The following is a 24,350-nucleotide window of genomic DNA, read 5'->3' as shown; positions in this document are numbered from 1 at the left end:
TGAAATGGGACAAGACCGGACCTCTGTAATTTTGTCAGTTCCCCAGGTGATCCTGATACACGACTCAGTTTGAGAACCACTGTGTTAAAACACAATGGTAAGAGACTGTTTAGCTTACACAGAGCTAAACACAATGTGCAAGCCTAAGATGTGTATTATCGAGGTTACATCCGTCATGGCGTGACAAAGGGAACTCCTGATGAGGAAGTGGTAAGCATTTGGGAAAGAGGCATCCAATCAAGATGCAGCTTATATTTTATTTCTTGATGAAAGGTACACTGAAATCATTTATTATTCGTACTTTATGTAGGGTTTGTGCATTAAGGTCTGTCTAGTCAAGGCTATGGTTTTTCCAGTGGTCATATATGGATGTGAGAGTTGGACTATAAAGAAAGCTGAGCTCTGAAGAATTGATGCTTTTGAACTGTGGTGTTGGAGAAGACTCTTGAGAAGTCCCTTGGACTGCAAGGAGATCCAACCAGTCCATCCTAAAGGAGATCAGTCCTGGGTGTTCATTGGAAGGACTGATGTTGAAGCTGAAGCTCCAATACTTTGGCCACCTCATGCGAAGAGCTGACTCATTTGAAAAGACCCTGATGCAGGGAAAGATTGAAGGCAGGAGGAGAAGGGGATGACAGAGGATGAGATGGCTGGATGGCATCACTGACTCGATGAACATGGGTTTGGGTGGACTCCGGGAGTTTGTGATGGACAGGGAGGCCTGGCGTGCTGCTGTTCATGGGGTCGCAAAAAGTTGGACACGATTGAGTAACTGACGTGAACTGAACTGAACTGTGCATTAAGATATATTTCACAAGACAAACTTAAAAAGTAATAAGGAAGATTTATTTTGAGCCTGTGCCCTTCCACGCATCAGCACTTAGTTGAGTGTATGGATATGATGTGTTACTGTTACATTGCTGCCTTGCTGACTGTGGTGAGGTCAGTGGACGTCACACAGTATACACACATTGTCTTGTTTCTTCTGCTAGTAGCACTCTCTGGAAGGAATGTTCAGCTGAGACAAAGGGAAAGTTTGTTCTCCAAGTTGTTTATGTAAATTGGCTGCTTGATTGCCCTCTGCACCTTTAGGAAGACCCAGAGTTTGATCCTCTTCCCAGTAGTCCAGAGGTTGACCTGGTGTGCAGCCTGGAAGCAGTTCCTGGCATCAGTGAGCAGGGTGTGAGCAGATACCTGTGTGCAGCCCAGTAATACTAAAGGACCTGGTGGGGCCATTGGAACAGAAGGCCTGGCATGGAGCTGAGGAGCTGACTGATGGTGCAGACTTGGGTATCTCCAAAGAAAAGGATAAATCCCTGGGAGAAGTGACCCTTTTCACTGCCTCCAAGGGACCCAGGGGAGTTGCTTCTGTGGATTCTTAGCATCTGATTGCAGCTATCTCTGTACTAGATACTAGGGATAGGCCCAGAGGTGTGGTGGAGAAGGCGATGGCACCCCACTCCAGTACTCTTGCCTGGGAAATCCCATGGATGGAGGAGCCTGGTGGGCTATAGTCCATGGGGTCGCGAAGAGTTGGACACGACTGAGCGACTTCCCTTTCACTTTTCACTTTCATGCACTGGAGAAGGAAATGTCAACCCACTCCAGTGTTCTTGCCTGGAGAATCCCAGGGACAGTGGAGCCTGATGGGCTGCCATCTGTGGGGTCGCACAGAGTCAGACAGGACTGGTGTGACTTAGCAGCAGCAGCAGAGGTGTGGGGAGGTGGCTAGTAGTGCTTTGAATCAGAGTGACTGGGTGAGAACAGGACTGTGGGAGATTATGCAGAGATCCTTACGGCAAGGGAGGCGTATAGCAGCTAATGGGTTGGAGGAAGCTATGCCAAGTTCTCATCTCTGTCCTGGGAAGGTAGAATTGGAAAGGAATGGTCTGGAGATCAGGGCTACTTGCGGGAGGGCTTGACTTGCGGGACCCTTGACTAGGTCCTGGCTGCCCTGACATCAATCCCCCCATATGCTGCTGCATATTGTAGGGAAGTGAGAAAGGTACTGTGTTCTCCTATCAGTCAGGCCCCCTACAATTTCCAAGGTTATTGTTGCGGGGTAGTAGGGAGGGTTCATTGCCGTTGACTCTCCTGTCTGGAAGTTAAGGGTGCAGGAGAGGTTTAATTAAAGAGTTTCTATGGTAACCTCTGCCATCCAGCTGCTGCTGCTTCTGCTAAGTTGCTTCAGCCGTGTCCGACTCTGTGCGACCCCATAGACAGCAGCCCACCAGACTCCCCCATCCCTGGGATTCTCCAGGCAAGAACACTGGAGTGGGTTGCCATTTCCTTCTCCAATGCATGAAAGTGAAAAGTCAAAGTGAAGTCGCTCAGTCGTGTCTGACTCTTTGTGACCCCATGGACTGCAGCCCACCAGGCTCCTCCGTCCATGGGATTTTCCAGGCAAGAGTACTGGAGTGGGGTGCCATCACCTTCTCCGCTATCAAGAGTAAGTGAGAAAAACAAAAGGTATGTCACATATCCATTTCTTAAGTGTGCTGACTTTGAGGAACCCTCTTATGCATAATTTGAATTGTTTCCTCATGACCTTATGATTTTTCTAGGTTACCTCCCACCCATGAAGACCTCACCTCTATATTCCTTCTTCAAGTAAAGCTGACCATGCTGCTCACTGGTCTTTCTTACAGTTTTATTTTTTAGTAGGTTAGAACATGAGTTCTCTCATCCTGCTATCCTACTTGGGGCAATGTGTCCATTAGCAAGGCAGCTAAGAGCAGGGCACAAATGTCCAGGCTCAGCTACATTCTCTGCTTTGTTTTCTGGAGCCCAGCTGGATCCTGGGCTCTTCTCACTTGGTTGTCCAAAGATATGAACATTTTGCAATTTCCTCACCATTGATTGTCAGTTGGTCCCAATCCAATATGATCATCATTCCTTAAACAGACTTGTCCGAAATACAAAGTTTAAGTGGTTGAAACCCAGATTCAGTATGTATAAGCACTTTAATTCTTTAGAAATGCCTGCAGTTTTGCACATTTGGGAACTATTGATCATTCTAAAAGGATTCAACTCTTAATTTCTTCCTTTCTCCCAGATCTAGTACATGGTTATAACTGACCAGTCTATACCCTTATATTGAGTACCTAGGACAGTTCCTGAGAGTGCTTTGTTTACCTTTAAATCCTTAAACGTGTTATGTTCTTGTTTATGTGATTCTGCAAATTCTCGATCACTATTTCTAACCTCATTAACTCCATTTGTACCATCTCATTGTCTCAAAGCTAGGCTGTGTCATCTGCAAGGAGGAAGACTTAAGGCCAATTTTAAAACACAGTTATTCATGGTTAAAATCTTGACTTGCAACCAACACAGATAGAGTCACTTCTTAGAACCAGTGAACCAGAGGTTTCTTAACCTCTCTTCCACCATTAAAACCCTTGGTGAATGTTCATTTTTTATAGTCCCTTTGTTGATCTCAGACATGGACCTGTTTTGTTACTCTCTAATCCTCTCTCTGTACAGCAGTCAGAGATTTTTAAAAATGTAAATTTGATTGTGGCTTATTGGGGCATAAGATCTTTCAAGTGCTTCTCATCATCTATAGTGTGAATGTTTTAGCAATATTTCCTGAACCCCATAACCACATCTGGTCTAGGACACAGATCCCACACTGCCTTTGATCATTCCTCTCTCCTGCCAGTGGCCCTGCCCCTCCCTAGGTTGGAGGGACACATTGCTGCCTGAACCATTGCCTCCATCTTCAGCAGTACACAGCAGTACTACCACCAACTCTACTCTTCACTGTCCTGCCTGCTCGCCTTTACAAGCGAACACTTTGCCTAATAAGTTCATCCTTCAGGTTCAGCTTCAGTGCTAATTCCTCACAGAAGCCTCATCCTGGGAAGAGCTCCCCTTGGCCTGCTCCCTTTGCTCTTTTTATGCATCAGAGTGCTCATTTTAAATATGGTAATAATAGGACCTACCTCATAGAATTCCTAAGGCTGTTGCAAGTACAAAATGAGATAATGTGTGTAAAGAACTTAGCATATGGGCCCATGTGGAAGTTCGATGGGTTCCTTTGCTCCTAGATTTCGGTATGACATCACTCCATATATTTCAGCCTATGATGACGTTGAGTTTCACCAGAGGGAATTAAGCCTGACTCATTCACAGCTATACCCCAGTCTTAACATGGAACAAAACACTGAAGAGCTGTTGGGTAGATTTTGTGCAATGAATGAGTGGATGAATGAATGGATATATTTTAAAATTTTGTATGTATGCAAATCTTTAAAAAATCTAATTGTTAAAGAATTATGGGAAATTTAATGCATTTTGTTCAGCTCTGTCAGAGGAAGCCACTTTTCCTTGTCTACATCAGGTAGACAACTCCCAACAGGAAACTGAGCCTTTTATCCCAGCTAATGCCTCTCATGACACTTGACAGTATTGGTTCTTTTAGGGTTTGACTCCATGGAAGCCAGTGCATTGGTGGTTTAGCTGCAGATTATCTTTTTCTGTCCTTCAGGGAAGGTGTTGAACAATCCTGTTTGCATTTTAGGGTAAACAAGTATTATTTGTAAGTAAGCAGCTAATAAGGCTCTTTGACCTTGAGCCCAAACTCATAACCCCTTTGGCATTAACTATTTGGGCTGTCAACCTAGACATCTACTGGTAAGTCTTCTGCAGAGATTATGAGGTCATAAGTCAATGGTAAGCATTTCTGGTTATCTTCCCAGGAAATCAGTGACCCAGAGATCCTGGATCTGGTCCACAGCGCCCTTGGCAGGATGACTGTGGTCCGGCAGATCTTCCCTTCTGCAAAGGACAACCAGAAATGCATGAGGAACAACCACCGCATCTCCTCCTTGCTCTGCGACCCCCAGGAAGGCTACCTCCAGATGCTGCAGGTCAGTGCTGGCCTCCTAAACTTCTTCCAGGAGGGAGTCTCACCCATACCCTTGGCCTGCCTCGTGCATCAGTGTGCCTCAGCTCTAGTTGAGCACACTTCCCCACCAACTGTAATTATTAGAACTCTGTGCTGAAATTGAAACCAGTCAACTGGGCAATACCTCTAAGCACATTAGCAGGCAATTATGGCCGATGTCAGCAGATGCAGCATATTAGCTCACTGGGTGCCTCTTGTATTTAAAAGTTGTACACTTAGGGAGTAAGGAGAGTCCTGTATCTTAAGTTTCTGTGATGGCTGTGTTAATGGGGAATGATTTCGTCTGTCAGAACTGGGGACAGAGCCTTCCTGTGGAGAGTCATGATTTTGAACCTGTTTTAAGTTCTTCTCTGTAGAAAGTCAAAAATATGGAAATAACTGGGAAACGTCTCAGCTCATCTTCTGAATGCTAAGTCTTAAGTCAACCAGAACATTACTGGAATCCTAGCTGAGCAGGAGGGCGCAAAAGGTAGAAACATTACTTGCCCACCTGTTCCCTTCCTTCCAAGATGAGAAACACAGAGTGTGTATGATTAGTCCCCCCACTAGTCTTTGACATAGGTGCAATCAACCTAAGAGAAGAGGTTAGCTTCTCTTAGGCCTGGGAGGTGCATGTGGAGCTGTGCACCCATTGTGAGAGGTGGTTTTCTTCCTGGATATTTGGGGGTAACGGTGAAGATTGTCTGTTGGTAGACTGGCATCTGAAACTCCACTAGGAACATGGTCCCTAAGAAAATTTTCTTTCGATGCTTGGTGGGAACCATATAACAGAAGGAAATTTTTCCCACCTAGGTTTGTGAAAAGTACTCATAATTTATGCATGGGATATGGTTGCCACTCAGTGTTTGAAACTAGTTTACCCCTTCTTTCCACCTGGCATAGGGACTATAGGGCAGTGATGGGCTGTGTCTGCCTATAGAGTATCAGTCCCATCCCAGTACATCTTGGTATCATCTAATCATGGGGCATATATTTTGGGAGGGGAGGTTATTATAATCTCTAGGATGAACTATGTACATGTGTGATTTGTCAAAGTACCAAATCCATGCTATAATCTTAATAGGGGAGAGAGGAAGCGTTCTCCCACAGATGGCAAATGCTAGAAATATGTTCTTGGTTGATAAGGAAACATAGACGACATCAGGATTTCATTGGAGTAACTCCCACTAGCCCCACATCCACTGCTCCAGGGAGACATCACAAGGTCTGGGATCTTTCACAGATGGTGAGGGGCTGACCAGGAAAGTAGATGAAAGACCTCTGTAGGGTTCATGGGCTCAAAAGCCCTGGGCATATGCAGCAGGCGTGGAAGGTGCTTTTATTTTAGGGCGCTGCTGTCCTGCTCTGCCTTCCTCTTTTCTAGAGTTTGGAAGAAGAGCTGAGGGCCTCTCACACTGCCTCTGTATTTAGCACCTCACTCTCCATGTGGATGGAAGCGTAGTGTGACCACGTGGCCCAGGCAATGTGTGCTCGTCCCCACCCGGGGCCGGAGGGGGAGGTGCCTGCCACTCTCTGTGGGGGCCAGACCCCGAGGGGGTCTCACTCCCAGGAAGGTCTCTGTGGGTTCTCTCTCCACAAAAGGCTTCATCCTTCCCCAAAGACACACCAGCCCTGTTCCACCCTGCGCCATACCCCCTGTTCATTTCCCCGTTTCTTTCTTGCCTTACCGTACTTATTCTACTCCACAAGAAAAGAGGGCTGCTTCCTATTTCACCAACATGTCCTGCCCTGGCAGGGTGGAGGGAGAGAGACAAAGTATGTCTCATCAAGGTCTTGATTACTCATTTTGCCATGGACAGGAAGCTCAGGTGAGCTCTTTCGTTCATATCAGTCACATTGGATGTAAAGAATCTGTCCTGGAGGACAATAGAGGAAAAGACACTGATTGTAGCAGAGAGGAATGCAGTAGAGGACTTTCTGAAATGACACACATTTATTAGGAGGATGAACAAAGCCATGGCTCTTCGGTGGGTGGCTAATCGTCAGGTGAGGTCAGTGCAATATCGAACACAGAATCCTGGCCACCCTACCTCTCTCTGTTTCTGATGAGATCCAGACACCATATGAAGAGCAAGATTGAAGAGCTACATCACAGATCTTGTAGCAGTAGTGGTAGCCACAGTAGCAGCAGTAATAGCAGCAGTAGTAGTAATAGCAGTGGTAGCAACAGTGATAGTAACAGTAACAGAAGTAGCAGTAGTAGTAGCAGTAGTCACAGAGGCAGCACCAACAGCTATAGTAGTATTAGTAGAATCAACAGTATTAGTAGCAGTAGCAGCAGTGGTAATAGCATCATAAATGGTGTCATATCAGTAGCAGCAGCAACAGCAGTGATAGTAATAGCAATAGCAGTAGCAGTGATAGTAGCAGTAGTCACAGTAGTAACAGCTATAGTAGTACCAGTAGTAGTAGCAGTGCTAGTAGCATTAGCAGCAGCAGTAGTAATATTAATAGTAGCAATAGCAGTATCAGTGGTAATAGTAGCAGCAATAGCAGCAGCAGCAGTAGCAATAGCAGCAGTAGTATAATAGTAGCAGTAGCAACAGAAGCAACAGTAGCTATAGTAGAAGAAGAAGTAGCAGCAACAGCACAGGACCCAGGTTGCTTGGGTTCAAATCCCAGTAAATCTAGCTACTAATTATTTATTATTATTTATTTGTCATTCTATGCCTCTGCTTCCGTCTCTGTACACTGGGGATTCAAATATTCCCTACTCCTCAGAGTCATAATGAAAATAAATGAGAGGATGTACAGAAAGCAACGAGAACAAGGCTGAGCTATTAACAGAACTGTCCTTCTAGAGGATGTGGCCAGGTGTGCTTGGGTTTCCATGGGAAGACTGAACACGGCCTCATTATTTTTTGTACAGTGTGATGTAGTCTACTTTTGTCCTGAGCATGCTCTGTGAAAGTCTCACAGTGGGTGGGAGAGCTTTACTTCTGTCTGGCCCCTCATCACCGGTGTTGAGCATCACTTACCATTGCCTCAGTCATGCAGGAACTTGATCAGTGCTGCCTTGGGTGGGAGAGGGGAGGCCAGTGTCTTTGCAGCCTGCATAGCTCTTCAGACAAGACCCTGCTGCTTGGAGATTCCGATAAGGACTAATGGGGTAGATCTGTTAAGAATGCAGGTCTTAACATAAGTTAAACTGTCTCTGGAAGCCTCTTTATATATCTATAAATAAAATACTTTATTAAATGAATCTATCTCCATTTGTTGCATCTGCTTCCTTGTACAGGCTCTGACGAGAGGCAAATGTGGATTTATTTACTCATCCCACCCAACAACCATTCGGGCAGCTTGTAGATTCATCTCATTTACAAGCCATTCCCTTCAAGTTTTCTCTGTAGCTATTACCACTTCTTTCTTTCTTAATGACAGTGTAGAAGGCAAACTAATTTCTACTAGCCTCTAGCTGTGAGATTTATTGAGAAGATTCTAACATGTTTAGCACAACCAACTGAAGGGAAAAAAAAATACAACATTGATGTCATGGATTATTAACTTTGTCTTGATGGAATTAATGAAAATTCTTTTGGAAATGGAGCTCTCAAGTCCATCTTTAGTTCTTCCCCCAGACAGCTTCTCTTGGGATGATAATTCTGGGTTAGAAGTTTTCAAGAAGACTATCAAAAGCAGGGAATTTTTGCAAGATCATCCATCTCTCTGCTTCTGCACTGAGCTGACCTCAGAAGCTCCATCTTCTTCTATTAGGCCTGTGGTCAGGGCTTTTTGTGCTGCAAAGCCAACCAGGCACTATTATAGCAAATCAGTTTGGTTCCTGTTTAGTAAAGAGAACATCTTTTGGAAGAAAAGTACCTCAGTAAGTGGCTTCTATTGGCTCCAAAGCCATGCTTTTGCAGCGTGTAGCGCTTTGTTTATTTTTCCCTACAAAGCACTGTCTTATTTGGGTGCTTCTCGTTCTTGTTTTCTCAACAGGTTTGTTTAGGGGTTGTCTGACCCAGCCAGTGATAAAAAGGACAACAAGACCCTAAGAACCCCTGAGGCTTTGCTCAGATTTTATGGGCAGCCTTGCTCAGAGAAGCATCTGAACCATCCTTGGTCTTTAGGACTGCATTGCCTGATGACTTCAGCGCTACAATTAACCTAACAGATGAATTGTCACATTGTTACTCCACTTCTATTCAAATGTGTTTCCAAAGTGGGACAGGCAAATGATAGAAGCTGTATTGTCTGGTCACTGTGGAGCCCCAACCTTCAATTAGGCTGCAGGAGCTAATGTGGTATTATCATAAAATGCTCCCTTAGGTTGGGATTTCTCTTGTTTGAGAATTTTAAAATGATAAGATGGCTTAATAGATGGAATCATTGCTCCCTCATTCAACCTGTTACAGCATTTTGACCCCACTCCCCACACCACCACCTCTTACATCCCTATTTCTTTAAGGCTTTCTGCACACTTGTCCCAAGCTGACAAGTTTCTTGTCAACCTGCCTATAGAAGCCTTTCCTCTGCAGCAGCACTGAACCTCTTCACACCAGAGTTACTTTGGACTTCATGTCATTTTTGCTGGTTTACTTCACCCTAAAGACCCAGATGGAACATGTAGTGACCAGCATGGATCGATGCCTTTGTCAGAGACAGGTGCACAGGTGGTCCCCTTGGGTGCAGCTGGTTGCCGTCCTGGCCACGGGTGGCTATATGAACAGCTGGAGGCCAGAGAGCCTTGGGTATAGCAAATGACCCTCAACGCTCCACCCTCCTCACATCTTGGATTCAACATGAGGAGCGCTCCTGCCACTGTCTGCCCTCTGCCACCATCTGTTCCCTTCTCAGGCCAGGACATGGCTTCCCCTCTCAGGACAGGTAGGCTGGCAGCTGGTTGGCAGAGAGGCCGCACCTGGAGATGGATTTCTCGAGCTGTGCCATCTGGGCATCGGCTTGTCCTCCCAGCGGGTCCCTCTGCTGGTCTGAGTGTGCTGGATGGACAGAGCCTGTCTGAGAATCTGGTTAGAGGTCAGTTCCTGCTGTTGGCCTCTGTGAGGTCTCTCTGCACAGTCCACTTTGCTTGATTAATGATGGAGGCAAGAGAAAACCAGGCTCTTTGGAAAGCTGGAGGAAATGCAGCCTTTCTTAATGAAAACATTTCTCGCATTGCCAGCTTTGGTGTTGGGCAAATAATGGTCTGGTGGTGAGATGCAGCTGGCCCACATGGCTGTGACTCTGGCCTTCCATCCATCTTCCCACGCCTTCCAGGATGACTTGTACCTTGATAATGTAAATGCCCAGCACCTCCCTGGGCCCTTGAGTATAAGGGAGGCAAGGCTGGAGCAACCTAATATGATTTGCCTAAATTCTGATATACTGTGGAGAAATGTGCATGGAGCTCTGGGAGGGCAGATAGCTGGCACCCTAGCAGAGCCATCGTCGTCCTCGGGGGCCTCTCCCTTCCACTCTGATGGGGATGCACACAGGGCTCAGCCTGCTGAGGGTCAGATAGAACCAAATGTGTATGGCTCTGCTGAAGAGCTCAGCACATTTCATGGGAGTGGGGCGGGGGGTGGGGGGGCTCTGTTTCCATTACTGCTGGCCCTCATCCTGCTTCTAGGGACTCAGTAAGTAAGTAAACAAATCACCTGGGCTTCTGATGGGACTGCTGCTACCCCATCTAGTACCAACCCAGATGGGAAATCAGAGCCTTTCCTGGTTTCAACAAGACAATACATCTCAGTCTCAGAGATGGTGTCACACGTAGTGGGCTTTTGCATTGTAGCCGCACAAACAGCTTCTCAGGTTCTAAGTCTTCCCTGATGAGATATGACTGCTCCTCTGCTGCCCCATCCCCCCCATCCTGTGCTTCATCCTTTCTCCGCATCCTGCTACCTCCCTTTCCGATCAGCCTCTATTTTCCCCCCACTGGGTCTTGACTCCAAAATAAATTCTCCTTATTTTCTCATGAAGATCAATTTAACAGTTTTACTGGTAGCCTTTGCTCCTGCTGACACAAGGTATTTTCTTAAATAAAATATAGTTACTGATGTAGTGGGGATTCTTGGTGTTAACTCTTAGGAAAAAAATCTATCTTTCTATCCTTGGTCCTCAGTTGGCTTCATGTGATTGGTCTTTAATTATACAGCAGCCAGGAATGTCTACCTGGGTTTCTTAAAAGCTGAAGCCCAGTCAGGAACTCATAGCTGAATTCTCTCTTATGTCTCCTGCAGATGTGACCTCACCTTCCTTGTTTCCCATCTGAGGACCTGCCTCTTACATAGGGGACTGACTTTGGAAAGACAAGCATTGCCAGGATGCCTCCATCCCATGGAAGCATATAACCCATATTCAGATTACAGATGGACAGTTCCACATAGAATGTATCCATACAGAGGTCCTATTCCCTTTCACAGTGTGGCTTCTCCCCTCGATCACTTTTATTCTAAGAGGCATCCTCTTTTCAAACACTTTGACATCTCCTTGTTTCTTCCTAAGAACCGATTTAAAACTATTCATTCAACATCCATTAATTCCGCAGACACACCTTAAGCACTTATTATATGCCAGTTCTTATGTTAGACATTTCACAAATGTTGTCTCTCTGATTCTCACAAACTCCAAATAAATCAGAAATTTTAATCTTCATTTAGTAACACTTTCCAGTTATAGAGAATGTCATGTGTCAAGGCCCAGAAGCCAAGGAAAGCAGGAGTTGAGTTTAATGTGTCTGAGGCAAGAAGTACTGGGAAATCAATTAGCGAGGAGAGCAGTGCCAGGGAACGGAGGCCAGGGTGGGTAGCCCTCGGGGATATGACAGGGCAGAATGTGCCTATGGTGGGATTGACAACTCAGTGCAGGGTGGAAGCGGAGGGCCTGGGCTGGGAGACAAGGTAACCGGGGATTGCCATATCGCTGGGGAGAAATAAGGGCATTTGAACTATGTGGAGGCTGTGGGAAGTGACCATGTAGAGACGATGTTTGGAAGCATCCCCAGGGGTGAAACTGCTAAGCCCCAGCAGGGAATGGACAGCTGGTGACAGGGTGCAGGGCAGGGCACCTCCCACAGGTACAGGGCTGCAGCTGTCCCTGTTCTAGCTCTAGTCCCCTCCTACCTGTCCTCTACCCTCCCCCGTGCACCTGCATGGTCTTAGTGCTGGACTGGCTGTGCCCTGGACTCTCATGGCTGAGCCAGCCCTGCAGTGCAAATGTCAGGCTTTAAAGTGCGCCCAGCCATCTCCCTTTCAGGAACCTGGGTCAGGGATTTGTGCAGGCCCTCACTCCAGGCCTTCCTATATTGGCAGCTTGTATAATGCACCCCGAGAGCAGAGAAGTGGCCTTTTCCTCAGAGGGCAGCCCTGCAACACCTTAGGCCATACAGACCCAAAAGGCCCAGCTCAGGTCCAGGGCACCATGGCAGTTGTGACCTTGCTGCTGGGCCAGGAGGAGGCCAGGGACCTGCACCCAGGTGAGCAGCTTTCTGTGCTGGTCCTGATCCCCAGGGCTGATCCCTGCTCAGTCTTTTGACCCTGAAGCTGCAGGAGCCATGTATGACCCCTGCTTGCCCTTGAAAAGCTTTCAGGCCAAGGGGCATTGGAGGAGAGGCGAGTGGTGTTGGCAGATCAAAGTTTCTTTTCACAATAGCCTCCACGCTTCTGCGTGACAGACTCACACCGGGCCCTGGCCACTGGAGACACCCCTGGCTGACAAGCTCTCTGCTGACCCACATTGAAGTCAGGAGCCTGCCTGGGTCCTTTGTTTCTCCTTCTATTCCTTTCTGTCCCTGTTCCCTCCAAAAATAAAACTAAATTCAGAGAGCTTGGGATGGTACTTGGCTACTTGGCACCAGGGTTATCCCTATCTGCATTTCACAGGGATATTTCACAGGGTGAGTAAATCAAAACCGCCCACTGCACCTCTCCAGGGACACTGAACATACTGTATGTTATTGTAATCAAGATAAGGCTAGAGCTTTTAAAAATCATTTTTGTCTTTTTTTTTTGGCTGCATTGCACAGCATGCAGGATCTTGGTTCCCCGACCAGGAATCAAACCTGTGCCCCTACAGTAAAAGCGCAGTATCTTAACTACTGGCCCACAAGGGAAGCCTCAGGGCTAGAACTTTAGATGACTTGTTCAACATCACCTTGCGAGTGAGAGTAAGAGGAGAGCCAATTCACCCGTACTTTGAGCATCTATCAAGCACATGCTATGTCTATGGGCTGCTGTCCCCGCTGGGGGTTCAGCAGTGGGCAGAGCTGGGCCAGGTCAAGCCAGGCCCCGGGCCAAGCTGCACAGTGGTAGAGTGAGAGCTCTGCTGTGTGACACAGAAGAGGACCCCAGTGTGCATCTCTAAGGTGGCTCACCAAACCAGCCGGGCCCCCTACAGCTGCGTGTACACTTGGAAAGGAGGCTGTAGGCTCCCAGGAAAGCCTCAGGTTCCTCTTCCGGCTCTGGCTCTTGTCTGCCTCTGACTTTACTCCATCTGGTATCTCTGACCCAGCTCCAGGCCTTTTGCTGTGCATCCGGGTCTTTGCTCTGCCACGCCCTTGGCCCAGACATCCTGGGCTCTCTTTAGCTTGTCCAGTCAGCTCTCACCTGAAATGCTTTTGTAGTCTTTTCTCACTTTTGGGCTGCAGTGCTCTTAGGCTAGCCAGAGTCCTGGGCTCCCACTCTCAGAGGAATGAGGTGACAGTAGCTGCCTGTCTGTCTTTTGCTAGAGAACTCTGTGCTGGGCCTCACCTGAGACACGAGAGAGAGAGGCAAGGGCTCCTTCAGGCCATGCCCCCTTCTCTGAGCCTGCCACCTGTAGCACCAGCTGAGGCTGTTTGCTCCTCAAGACAAGCACTGAGTGAGAGTCAATGAAGCTGGGTGCCTCTCTCTTGCTAGATCTTTCCTTTTGACTCAGGGACCTGGCTTCACCAATCCGGGACATTAGCACACTGGTCTTCACCCTCCTACCCCAAGGAAAGGTTTCTGTTTGTCAGGATCTGGAGGGAGCCCCATGGAGAGGCAGCCTTTCTACTGTTCTTGATCTTTTTTCCCCTAAAAGTTCCTTCTCCTGACAACCCTCCCTTGTATACCCACCAGTGAACCTAGCAGGTCACCTAAGTTAGAATGCTGAGGTTGGTGAGAAGACCATGGAGCCGTAGATGAGTACTGGAGTGTTAGCTTCTGCCCAAAGCAGGGAGAAGTACTGAGACAGCCCCTTGTAGGAGAAGGGGCAGGAGTGAGGAGAAGATGGAAGCAGCTCCAAGTGAGGCGCAAGAAGACATTCTGAGCAAACTATAAATGAGAAACGAATGTTTGTTTGAATAAAGCATGTCGCCTCTCAAGTCAAAGTTGGGGGCATAAAAATCTCTTTTTCCTGCTGTTTTCTACATTTTATCTTTTTGTGAACTAAGATCAATGTGTACATTCTTAGTACAGATCCATCCATCTGTTCACCTATCTATCCACCCATCTTCCCTGCCAACCTCCACATACCCATTCATCTATATGCATCCATCCATCAAACATACTTTAAGCACCACCCATGTACTTTGGTTGGTGTTGGGTTCTAGAGATAGTGGAAATACCAATACATAAACCTGGAAAAGAGCATTGCTCAAGCCTGTTCTTCCTTTGGCCTTTCTGAGTCACATCCTGTTATTTTCCTCTTCATGGCAGGCCTTTCTGCATTCATACATTTGTATTGCATAAATCACTTATGTAATTAAGTACCTTAATTTATTGTGACTAGAAGTGCTGGAGGGAAAGAAGGAAATTCCACTGGGTACCAGCCTGGGCCACTGCAGAAGAGTGGCCCTGTGTGTGTGCGCGAGAGTGTGTGTATAGGCGGGGATGTGGGTTAAAGGGTCCTAGCTGGGTGAGTAGCGTCGGCTGTGAGTGGGTGGCTGGGAGGTCCATAAATGTCTTAAGAAGATAAAGCTTCACATCATCAAGGACTCTCAGCTTTGAGATATCCTTTAAAAAAAAAAAAAGCAAGTAAAAAATAACACCAAGGCAACTCTAAGTGGCTTACATCCTCTTAGAACATTTCCATTATTGGTTTGTATTTCAGAGGGGCAGTAGACATGTCAGAATAATTTTGCAGTTGTAGGGACTCCTGAGAGATGGGGGCTGACAAAAGCAGGCAGTGGGTTAATATTTCTCATCAAGGCTGTGCTCCTAGGCATCAAGAGGGAGGAGATGGTGTTCTGTCCTGGTGTTTGCTTCAGGATGGGGGGTGGATTCTTGGACCTTTCTCTGCTGTCAAGTAAGCACCTGTGTAGTGCAAGGCCCCCCAAAAGGTCACCAGGCACTGACTTGCCTGCTTCCCTACAGCCTGAGGTTATATTTCAGTCAGCAGTTGGTTATAACAGGCACACTCATGCCATCCGCCATCTACTTCTTTTTTCACTTTATTTAGTTATTTATTCCGGCTGCCCTGGGTCTTTGTTGCTTTGCGTGGCTTTCTCTGGTTGCCTCGAGTCGGGCACGGGGGCTTCTCACTGCCGTGGCTTCTCTGGTTCTGGAGCATGTACTCTAGGCTCTTGGGCTTTAGTAATTTCGGTGTATGGGCTTAGTTGCTCCAAGGCATATGGGATCTTCCTGGACCAGGGATCAGACCTGTGTTCCCTGTACTGGCAGGCAGATTCTTAACCACTGGACCACCGGGGAAGCCTTTCCCCTACTTCTTACACCTACAGGATGGACAGATGTCAGGTATGCAGGCCTTTGTGGCATACATCCCTGTGCCCACTACAAGGCTGAGAGATGAAAGCAGATGGAACAGGGCAGTGCAGGAAGGTCAAGCACAGGGACATCCATGGAGGAAGGGGTCAGCTCTTCTCAGACATGTCATGGCAGCGGTGACCCTGGGAGGTTAGCATGAAATGGGGGAAGAGAGAAGAGGCATGATGGAGCAGGTGTATATGATGACCTGGATCAGCTCCCTTGGGCCACGTCTGACTGCAGTTGCAGAGGACAGTTCCCACACCCAGGTTCCTGTCTGGGCCTCTGCTTTGGGAGTATCCTGCCGAAGATGTGGGAAGAAGGGGATGGCAGGCTGAGAAGAAGGCTCAGAGGTGTTGGGAATGTGAGGGACATACTGGGGAGTGGCGGGGGACAGCAGGCATGATTCCCATAGCCCTAGGATCTCATTTGATCTTCCCAGGAGTCCGGTGAGGCCAACATATTCTCCTATTTATATCCAGTGATTTTGTTTTCCTGGAATATTTTTAGCAGACACCTTGCTGGTGAGGTGTGCAGAGAGCCATCCCCTTGACCCACTTTGGCTAATGGTTGTTTGTGCAACAGTTACCCCGAGGGGTCACAAATCTGACCCGGGATGGACGTTACCTTGTCACCTCCCTTCATGCTCCATGTCAACCCTTGGAGGAGCAGAGAGGGCTGGGGTAGGGTGATGATGCAGGGCTGACCTCCTCCCCACCGAGGGCTCCTGTGACCTCTGGAGTCCAGGCTCATGCACGTCAGGGTCATACTCACGGTCAGGAGGGTTCCCAGACCGGTTCTACCCCTGCCTCTCATTGCTGTGGGGCCACTCTGCTCACTGTTATTATGAATTCTCCCTCATTGTTGTGATCTCGAGAGTTCCGAGATGGGCTGTTTCTCCTCTAAGATCCAGCTGAACTGTGCACAGCTAAGCTGAGGAGTAGTTCTCACATGCTCACAGCAGCAACTTCCAAGTGCATCCCCTGGCTGGCAGGGACATCACTGCAGGGCAGGCTCCGTGTCCTCTGGACCCTCACAGCAGCTGCCAGAGTCACTCAGGCCACCACAGCACCCTCGGTGGAGGTCCAGGGACCAGAGTGACCATTCTAAGGCACAGATCTGATTTCAGGCACAGATCCTGAATCCACCTACGTTTTTCCTCTTTAGCATGGCTCACAAGGCTCTGCATGGCTCCATCCTTGATCCCTGCCTCCCTACTGTCCCTTTGATGCAGACATATTGAACTGTCTTTAGTCTCTCCAACTCAGGGGTTAGCAAACTGTGGCTCACTGTCTATATTCTAAGTAAAGTTTTATTGGCACAGCCTCTGTTTATGTATTGGTTTGGCCAAAAAGTTCATTTGGGTTTTTCTGACTCATTGCATAGGAATCACGGTATCATTTGTGACTGCTTTCCTACTAGAATAGCATGGCTGAGCAGTTTCAAAGGAGACTATAAGGCCCACAAAGTGTAAAATCTTTACTGTCTCATCCTTTGCCAAAAATGCTGGTGGAACCTTCCCCATGTGGCCTAGCTTCCTTGCACCTTCATGCCTCTACTACTATGGTGCCCTCCTTACAACGCTCCCCACCATTTATCCTAATCCTCCTAGACCGAGCTTTCTGCCCATCCTTCCCTCCATCCTTTGTAATACCTGAGTGGGATGGCCCCTCCAGTCTTCCATAGAGCCGTGTCCAAGACTCAGTCATGATTCTGATCACCCTGGTTCCACTGATATATGGATCCACCCCCACTTTAGTTCCTGAAGCAGGACCAGGTCTGATTCTACTGAAGACTCCAGCTGGGTGCTTGAATGGCCACCTGGAAGCCAGAGGATCATGGCCTAGCTGTCGGGCCTCACTTCTCAGTGTTGGCATCCGGGGTCACTCCAGCCCTCTACTGGTCTCTCCCCATCCCTGGGAATGTGCCAAATGCATTGCATGTCTGTCTTTGCAGATCTCCAACCTCTACCTGTATGACAGTGTCCTGATGCTGGCCAACGCCTTCCACAGGAAGCTGGAGGACCGGAAGTGGCACAGCATGGCAAGCCTCAACTGTATCCGCAAGTCCACCAAGCCGTGGAATGGAGGGAGGTCTATGCTAGACACAATCAAGAAGGTGTGTGCAAGGGGTAACCTCCTGGCCAAGGCAAAAGACAGGCCCCTCCGCACATCCCCACGCTCCGCCCCTTCTGGGGAGCTGAGCTGTTTCTGTGGTCAGCCAGCCAGGCCCCTCCCAGGCCTCTCCCCTGGCCACTCTTCCTGTCCCAGCACTTGAGGCCTGGTGAGCTGGGGTTCAGGAATATGTGTTATTTGTTGTTGTTCAGTTGCTAAGTCGTGTCTGACTCTGCGATCCCTTGGACTGCAGCACACCAGGCTTCCCTGTCCTCCTCTATCTCCTGGAGTTTGCTCACATTCATGTCCATTGAGTCCATTAATACTATGTCTTACCATGTCCATTTTATATAAGGTGATCAGACTTCAGAGAGGTTATGTAACTTGTCCAAGATCACAAGTAAGAAAAATAGTGAAGGAACCTGGCTCTCTCATGTCTGCCAGATACCCACTGTGCAGGCTGCCACTGTCCCCAGGAGAGTTTGTCTCGGTTGGCAGTGCCAGTGCAAGAGCACACTATGTATGTGTCCGTGTGCATGTGCGTGTGTCTGTCTGTGCACGCCTATGTGTGCATCAGCATACCTGTGACTTGGTGGATTCTGTGTCACACCTCAGCATGTAGGACATCTGTGTGTCCTATAGGCTTAGGTGTGACATTAAATCCATCAAAAGACTAGACTGACATGAACTGGGCAATCCACACAAGACTTGTTAGAATGAATGGGCTTTGAGAGGCTTCAAAAGGACATTTAGGGAAATCTATGGCACCCCACTCCAGTACTCTTGCCTGGAAAATCCCATGGATGGAGGAGCCTCGTAGGCTGCAGTCCATGGGATCGCTAAGAGTTGGACACGACTGAATGACTTCACTTTCACTTTTCACTTTCATGCATTGGAGAAGGAAATGGCAGCCCACTCCAGTGTTCTTGCCTGGAGAATCCCAGGGGCAGGAGAGCCTGGTGGGCTGACGTCTATGGGGTCACACAGAGTCGGACACTAATGAAGTGACTTAGCAGCAGTATAGTGCCAGAAGTCTTAGTCACAATAAATTCTGCATGGTTTTGATAGCAGTGAATGTAGTCTGATACTGGTTTGAATCTGCTGAGCCCAGGTCTGAGCAGGGGCCCCTCTGGGGCCAGCTCACTGTCTGGGACTTTCCCGACTCACAGTATGTGGGAGATCAAGGCTGGCTGAGAACCCCTCACCCCAGGCTTGAAGGAAGAAGAGGGCTCAGCCCAGGCTCACTCAACCCCTTTGCCCCCTGCTCCTCCAGAGCCTCATGGGACTGCCAGAGAGAGGTTGAGGGCCAGTGCACCCCCCATCTGGTCTTACCAGACACCACACTTTGTACACATTTTCTCCTTTGGTCCCTGCAGGCTCTGTGATGTGGACTTAGTTAATTGCAGGCTGAAGCTGGGAGATGGGAGATGACTTACCCAAGGTGGCAAAGCCAGGATTTGAGCTGGTTTTAATGTTCACACTCACTGTCCCGGCACTTCCCACCACATGCCTGAGATGGCTCTCGCTGACCTTGGCCTTCCTTGGCTCAGGCTAAGGTGAGCCCCTGGAGCTGGTTGCAGTGGGAGACTGTAAACTCCAGGAGGGTGGGGACGAAAGCTGTCTTTCTGTAATCTCAGGGCTGGCACATGTGTGGCACAGAGCAGATGCTGTAATCATATCAACGGCATGAATGATGGGCAAAGCTGGGGAACGTTGCTTGTGAGCAATGGCCTAGGAAGTGCTGGTCCTGCTTGGAGGCCCCAGGACCGCCAGCCTCTCTGCTCTTACTGCAGCGTGTCCATTGCTGCCCAGACCGTGACTGTCTCCCTCTTGGCAACCACTTCCTTTTTCTTCCTTGCCTTTGGGATTCCATCCACGTTTGACTATCCTCCCATGGTTTTTCCTTCTGTCCTGCAGGGCCACATCACTGGCCTCACGGGCGTGATGGAGTTTCGGGAAGACAGCTCGAATCCCTACGTGCAGTTTGAGATCCTTGGCACGACCTACAGTGAGACCTTTGGTAAAGACATGAGGAAGGTAAGCCTCAGCGTGCCCACCTCTCTCTCCTCCTGCTGCCGCGTATTGGGCCTGTGTTCCGAGCTGATGGTGACCAGCACAGAAGTCCCCTCTCCAGTCTCTCTCTGCGGCTGCTGCTGTTGATGCTGGTGTTTATGGGGTGTGGTGGGGAGGAGGCTCCAAATTGATACCAATGCTGTCTGTGAGTGCAGCAGGGACCCCTGGTGCCAATGGGTCCTACTGCTTGGGCCTGAAGGACCCATCCTGTGGTCCTGGGTGAAACCAGAAAGGGTAATGCATTTTCCTGGAGTGGCTGAAATCATCCCAAATGCAAGAACAGGTGTGACTCTTACTGAGGCAAGAGGCAGAGGTTATGGCTAGAGAATATCTCCCAATCCAAGAGAGAGGCAAAGCCAAAAAATGGAAAATGAGCCCCATGGAGGGTGAGAAGCAGGCAGTGCTGGCCCCCATTGGAGACAGAAGTGAGAGACAGGTGAGCCACAGAGTTCATGGTGGGCTTTGGCTTGTTTTGACTTGGTGCTGAGGTGAGTGGCAAGCCTGAGGACCCCTTTCAGTGATACATCGTCTCATCCTTCTCCACACGGGGGGTGCATTTTCAGGGCTGAGGTCCGGCAAGGTGGCCTTTACCCAGAGTTGGAACTTCCAAGTTGAAAGGGAGGCCTGTGAAATCAAGATTCTAACAAGAAGTTGGGGCCAAGAGGTCAGTGTGGCAAGCTGGGGTTGGGGGTGGGGGGTGGAACAGTTATCCAGCAAGGGACTTCAGATGAGGTCCTTATGAGCCAGTGTGGGGCCAATGGTGGGGGTGCAGGGAAGGGCAGTTGCTGGCTGTTCAGTGATGCTCTCCCAGAAATGGCCTGCACAGGAGGACCACTCGTTGGCTTGTTGGAGCCAGAGACGGGAGCACCCATGATGTAAAGGGGTCACAGGGCTCAGTATAAGCAGGAAAGCATAAGCTGATTGGTATAGACTCAGGCAGAGGCTCCTGCAATCACACACACACACACACACGTTTCTATACATTTGGGAGGAAGACATATCTACTAATGACAGTCTCCTGGAGATGAAGGGCATGGTGAACTCTCAATACGTGGGGTAAACCTCTGACAGAGAGCCCTCTAGCCTGGCCTCCAGCACGACTGGGGGCAGCAGCGGGGCAGGAAGGGCTTACATGATGCTGGAGTCCTGAGAATCTGGGAAGGCATTCTCTAGTTGTCTCCTTGAGGACTCCATGGAAGGACACATCTGTGGAGTCATGGACAGTGTGAGAGCTAGAAAGCACGATGGGAACCCTCATCAGTTAGAATGTGGGGAGAAGGACTGGCTTGCTAGGGAGAAGCTGGGATGGCTGGGTGTCCATGTGAGATGTGCAGATGGGGGACTTTCAGCCCATTCAGTAGAAAGTAGAGTCATGAGTTGGTCAAATAATAGGAAGTTCAATAAGTGATTGTGAGGCAATGGTGACGATGACATGGGGGAGCTCAGAGGATTGTTTGTGCCGTCAGAGAGGGGGCTGGTGACTGCGGTGTGAAGCCTTGGAAAGACAGAGTGTGGCCTGCACTGTCCAAGATGACCTGCGATGTCTGTTAGGGTTGCCCCGAGCCATGAGACTTGGTGGGTGGGAGCCTGGGGATGGATGGTCAGGGTTGGTCTGGATATTCATAGATAGCCACAACAGAAACTGGCTTGTGCTAGGACTCCTACCTGGCAAGGGGAAGCCAGGACCAGGGAGCCCTTTCAGTTACTCTGGTGTGAAAGGAGTTGCCTGCCGTGGTGACATTCATTTTTGCCATGGTCCTTGCCTTCATCCCCAGGTGTCCCTCTGAGCTCCTAGATAACCAGGCCCTGTCTGCTGGCTTCTTTGCTGGCCCCCATCCCCTTTTGGAGGGGCTTCCCAGATGGTGGTAGTGATAAAGAACCCATCTGCCTAATGCAGGATACGTAAGAGATGCAGGTTCAATCCCTGGGTTGGGAAGATCCCCTGGCAGAGGGCATGGTAACCTATTCCAGTGTTCTTGCCTGTAGAGTCCCAAGGACAGAGGAGCCTGGTGAGCTACAATCTATGGTGCCGCTAAGAGTCAGGCACGACTAAAGAGGCTTAGTATGCATCCCTTTTCTTTTAGCTCAGCTCTAACCCCAAGATCCCACCACTGGGTGGGAATGTTAGGAGTAGGGCTCCCTGCCTCGACTTAGGCAGCTGACTGGGGTCATGCTGGCCACTCCAGGTGTCTGAGAGAGGGAGAGATACTGTGTCTTCCACTTCCCATTTCAGGTGTCGGGGCCTTCCGTGTTGCCATGGCAACGCTCCTCCAATACCCTGAAGCCAATGGGAGCTGGAATCTCTCGGTATGAGGAGCTGCGGAGCAGGAGGTCTGAATGTGATTGAGTTGGAAGGGAAGCTGATTTTCAAGTGGGCTTTATTTTTAAATGTATCCTTTTGTCATTTTAAAATCTGCCCTTAATAACTGCATATCCTCGTTGTTATCTGTCTGCCTGGCAGCTTATCTCTGTTAAGGAGAAGTTATCTGGGAAGCAGGGAATGGGATTTACCATAGCAAATGTTTGTTATTTAGGCCCAGGGTGCCTTAAAGCAAGGTCTGGGAGGTTTCAGGAGGAAGCGAGGAGGAAGCATGGGGACGAGTGGCACACGTCTAGGATAGCATTTAAAGGCAAGGCTGGGTGTCGTTCCTGGTGGGAGGTGGGGCTGGGAGGGATAGGCCTGGGAAAGTGGGGCAACCTGAAAATAAAGTTTAGGGTGGGCAGCAGGTGAGAGGGGAAGGGTTCAGAGGCACACAAAGGCAGTACAGAGATGAGTGATCCTGATCGCAGAGGAGGTCCCCTCAACTGTATCTCTGTGGCCAGTAAGAGTGGATAGAGGACTGATGACCGGATGCGCTTATGGTGGGGAAGGGTCAGGGTTCCCTGAAAAGATATTATTTATCTTAATATATGAATATATCACATCTTAGTATATGAATATATCATATATCCATCTATCTATATTGAAAAACAACAGCAGTAAACACACACACACACACACAAAACCAAGTCGTTTCTTTAAGATTTAAATCAAGAGGAACTGTTTAAATTAAGGAGCAAATGCATGTTTTCTTAAAGTAAATACCCTGCAGGGAACTCTCGGGAAGGGTGAGTCACCCAGACGTTTTAGATTAAGAGGCATCAAGAGACTGTACCTTACTTAGCCCGCTCAGAAGATGGAAGGAGTGGGTGATCGCCTTTCACGGCAGGGTGCCGGACAAATACTAATTAAATTATCTCATCCAGGAAGTGCGTTCTTGTTGAAGGAGTACGGTATGGCAAAATCAAAGGTCTATGTCACCCGCTCGCTGTGTAACTGCAGACAAAACATTAATTATCTTTGTGTTCTGCTTGGAGCTGTCTGGCATGGGTGATTACCAGGCAACCAGGCCAGGGCCAGGCTTTGTTGGAAAGTCACATCTAGCTCCCACAGGACTTGGCTTGACATTTGTCCTGGGGGTTGATGCTTGTTCCTACTGGAGCCTTACAAATATCTAGTTGGCTTTCTTTGTTCAGATGGAAATCTCCAAAGGAGGGTCCCCTGGAGCTGTCCATGCAAATGTCCTCAGCTCCTGACAGGAGCTGGGATGGGATTAGTGAAGACCGCCTGTAGGAAAGTTTTCAAAGGTGGGGACAGGGAAAGCTGTTTAAAGCACAGGACAGAGGGAGCCTAGGAGGGACCACTGAGCACCTACTGTGGACAAAGACGCATCACACATGTGTTGTCTCCCTGAATTGGGGGCCTTTGTGACACTCCTGGCTCTGCTTCTCCTGAGCTTTGCAGCCACTTCCTTTTTTTGAACTTTCATTTTCTCAGATGAAAGGTACAGACAATAGGAACTTTCTGGGTGAATACAGGGGTCAGTCCATGTAATGACCCTGATGCAGCACGTGGCAGTGAGAACTCTACATCAGCTTCAGGTGACTGGAATTTTAGACCTTCTCTGAGTATTCTATCCCGGATCCCACAAGAGCAGAGAGGCACAGAGAGGCCTGGCTTTCTGCCTGGAAGTACCCTGTATGGCAGCTCCTCTCTACTCCTGTGTACCAAAGCCTGAGGCCAGAGACAGTGCTTTGCATGGTGAGCAGTGCTCAGCTCCTCTTCCATGTCTGGGGAGAGATATCCACTTCTTATAAAGACCAAGAACTGAGAGGGAGCTGGGGGCTTTAGCTCTGATGAGATTTTGTTTTCAGGACCGTTTTGATGTAGCGAATGGAAGAAGGAAAACTTCTTCTCCAGAAGCATGGCTTGCTTGGAGTGTAACATGAGCTACAGCTTAGCAGAAACATTTTGTTCATGGGGTGATTGCTGAGGATATCTGCCCTTCTCTGTCCTGAAGATTCTGTTGTGGGGAAATCATTCCGTTCCACTAATATGGGTCCCTGGTACAGTGAAAACTCTGGGAAAACTGCCAGCTTCCCGAAGGCCCTTTGAACCTCATTTCCCATGGGCACCATCCACCTAATTCACTAGCTCAGTGGAGGTTAGCCTGTCTCCTTGGGCAGGAGGGTGGGGAAGTGGGCGGAAAGCATCTGGAAAGACTGTGGGTTTGCTTTATGCATTGACATTCCAGGACAAAGGACACCCTG

At 48.7% G+C, this 24,350-nt stretch overlaps 1 protein-coding gene across 4 annotated transcripts in view; it reads left to right on the top strand.

The window, feature by feature from the left end:
* Window positions 1-24,350, top strand: part of GRID1 (glutamate ionotropic receptor delta type subunit 1) — a 687,268-nt gene that overhangs the window by 450,914 nt on the left and 212,004 nt on the right. For all 4 annotated transcript variants that reach the window (XM_070364586.1, XM_070364587.1, XM_070364585.1 and 1 more), the window contains 3 exons: window positions 4,701-4,871; window positions 17,530-17,691; window positions 19,605-19,724. In XM_070364586.1, coding sequence (XP_070220687.1) covers window positions 4,701-4,871; window positions 17,530-17,691; window positions 19,605-19,724 — 453 coding nt within the window. The remainder of the gene's footprint in view (window positions 1-4,700; window positions 4,872-17,529; window positions 17,692-19,604; window positions 19,725-24,350) is intronic.

The sequence above is a fragment of the Bos mutus genome, chromosome 28 (genome assembly GCF_027580195.1).
Source record: "Bos mutus isolate GX-2022 chromosome 28, NWIPB_WYAK_1.1, whole genome shotgun sequence".
NCBI classification, from domain to species: Eukaryota; Metazoa; Chordata; class Mammalia; order Artiodactyla; family Bovidae; genus Bos; species Bos mutus.
This window is presented reverse-complemented; position numbering and strand designations above follow the sequence as displayed.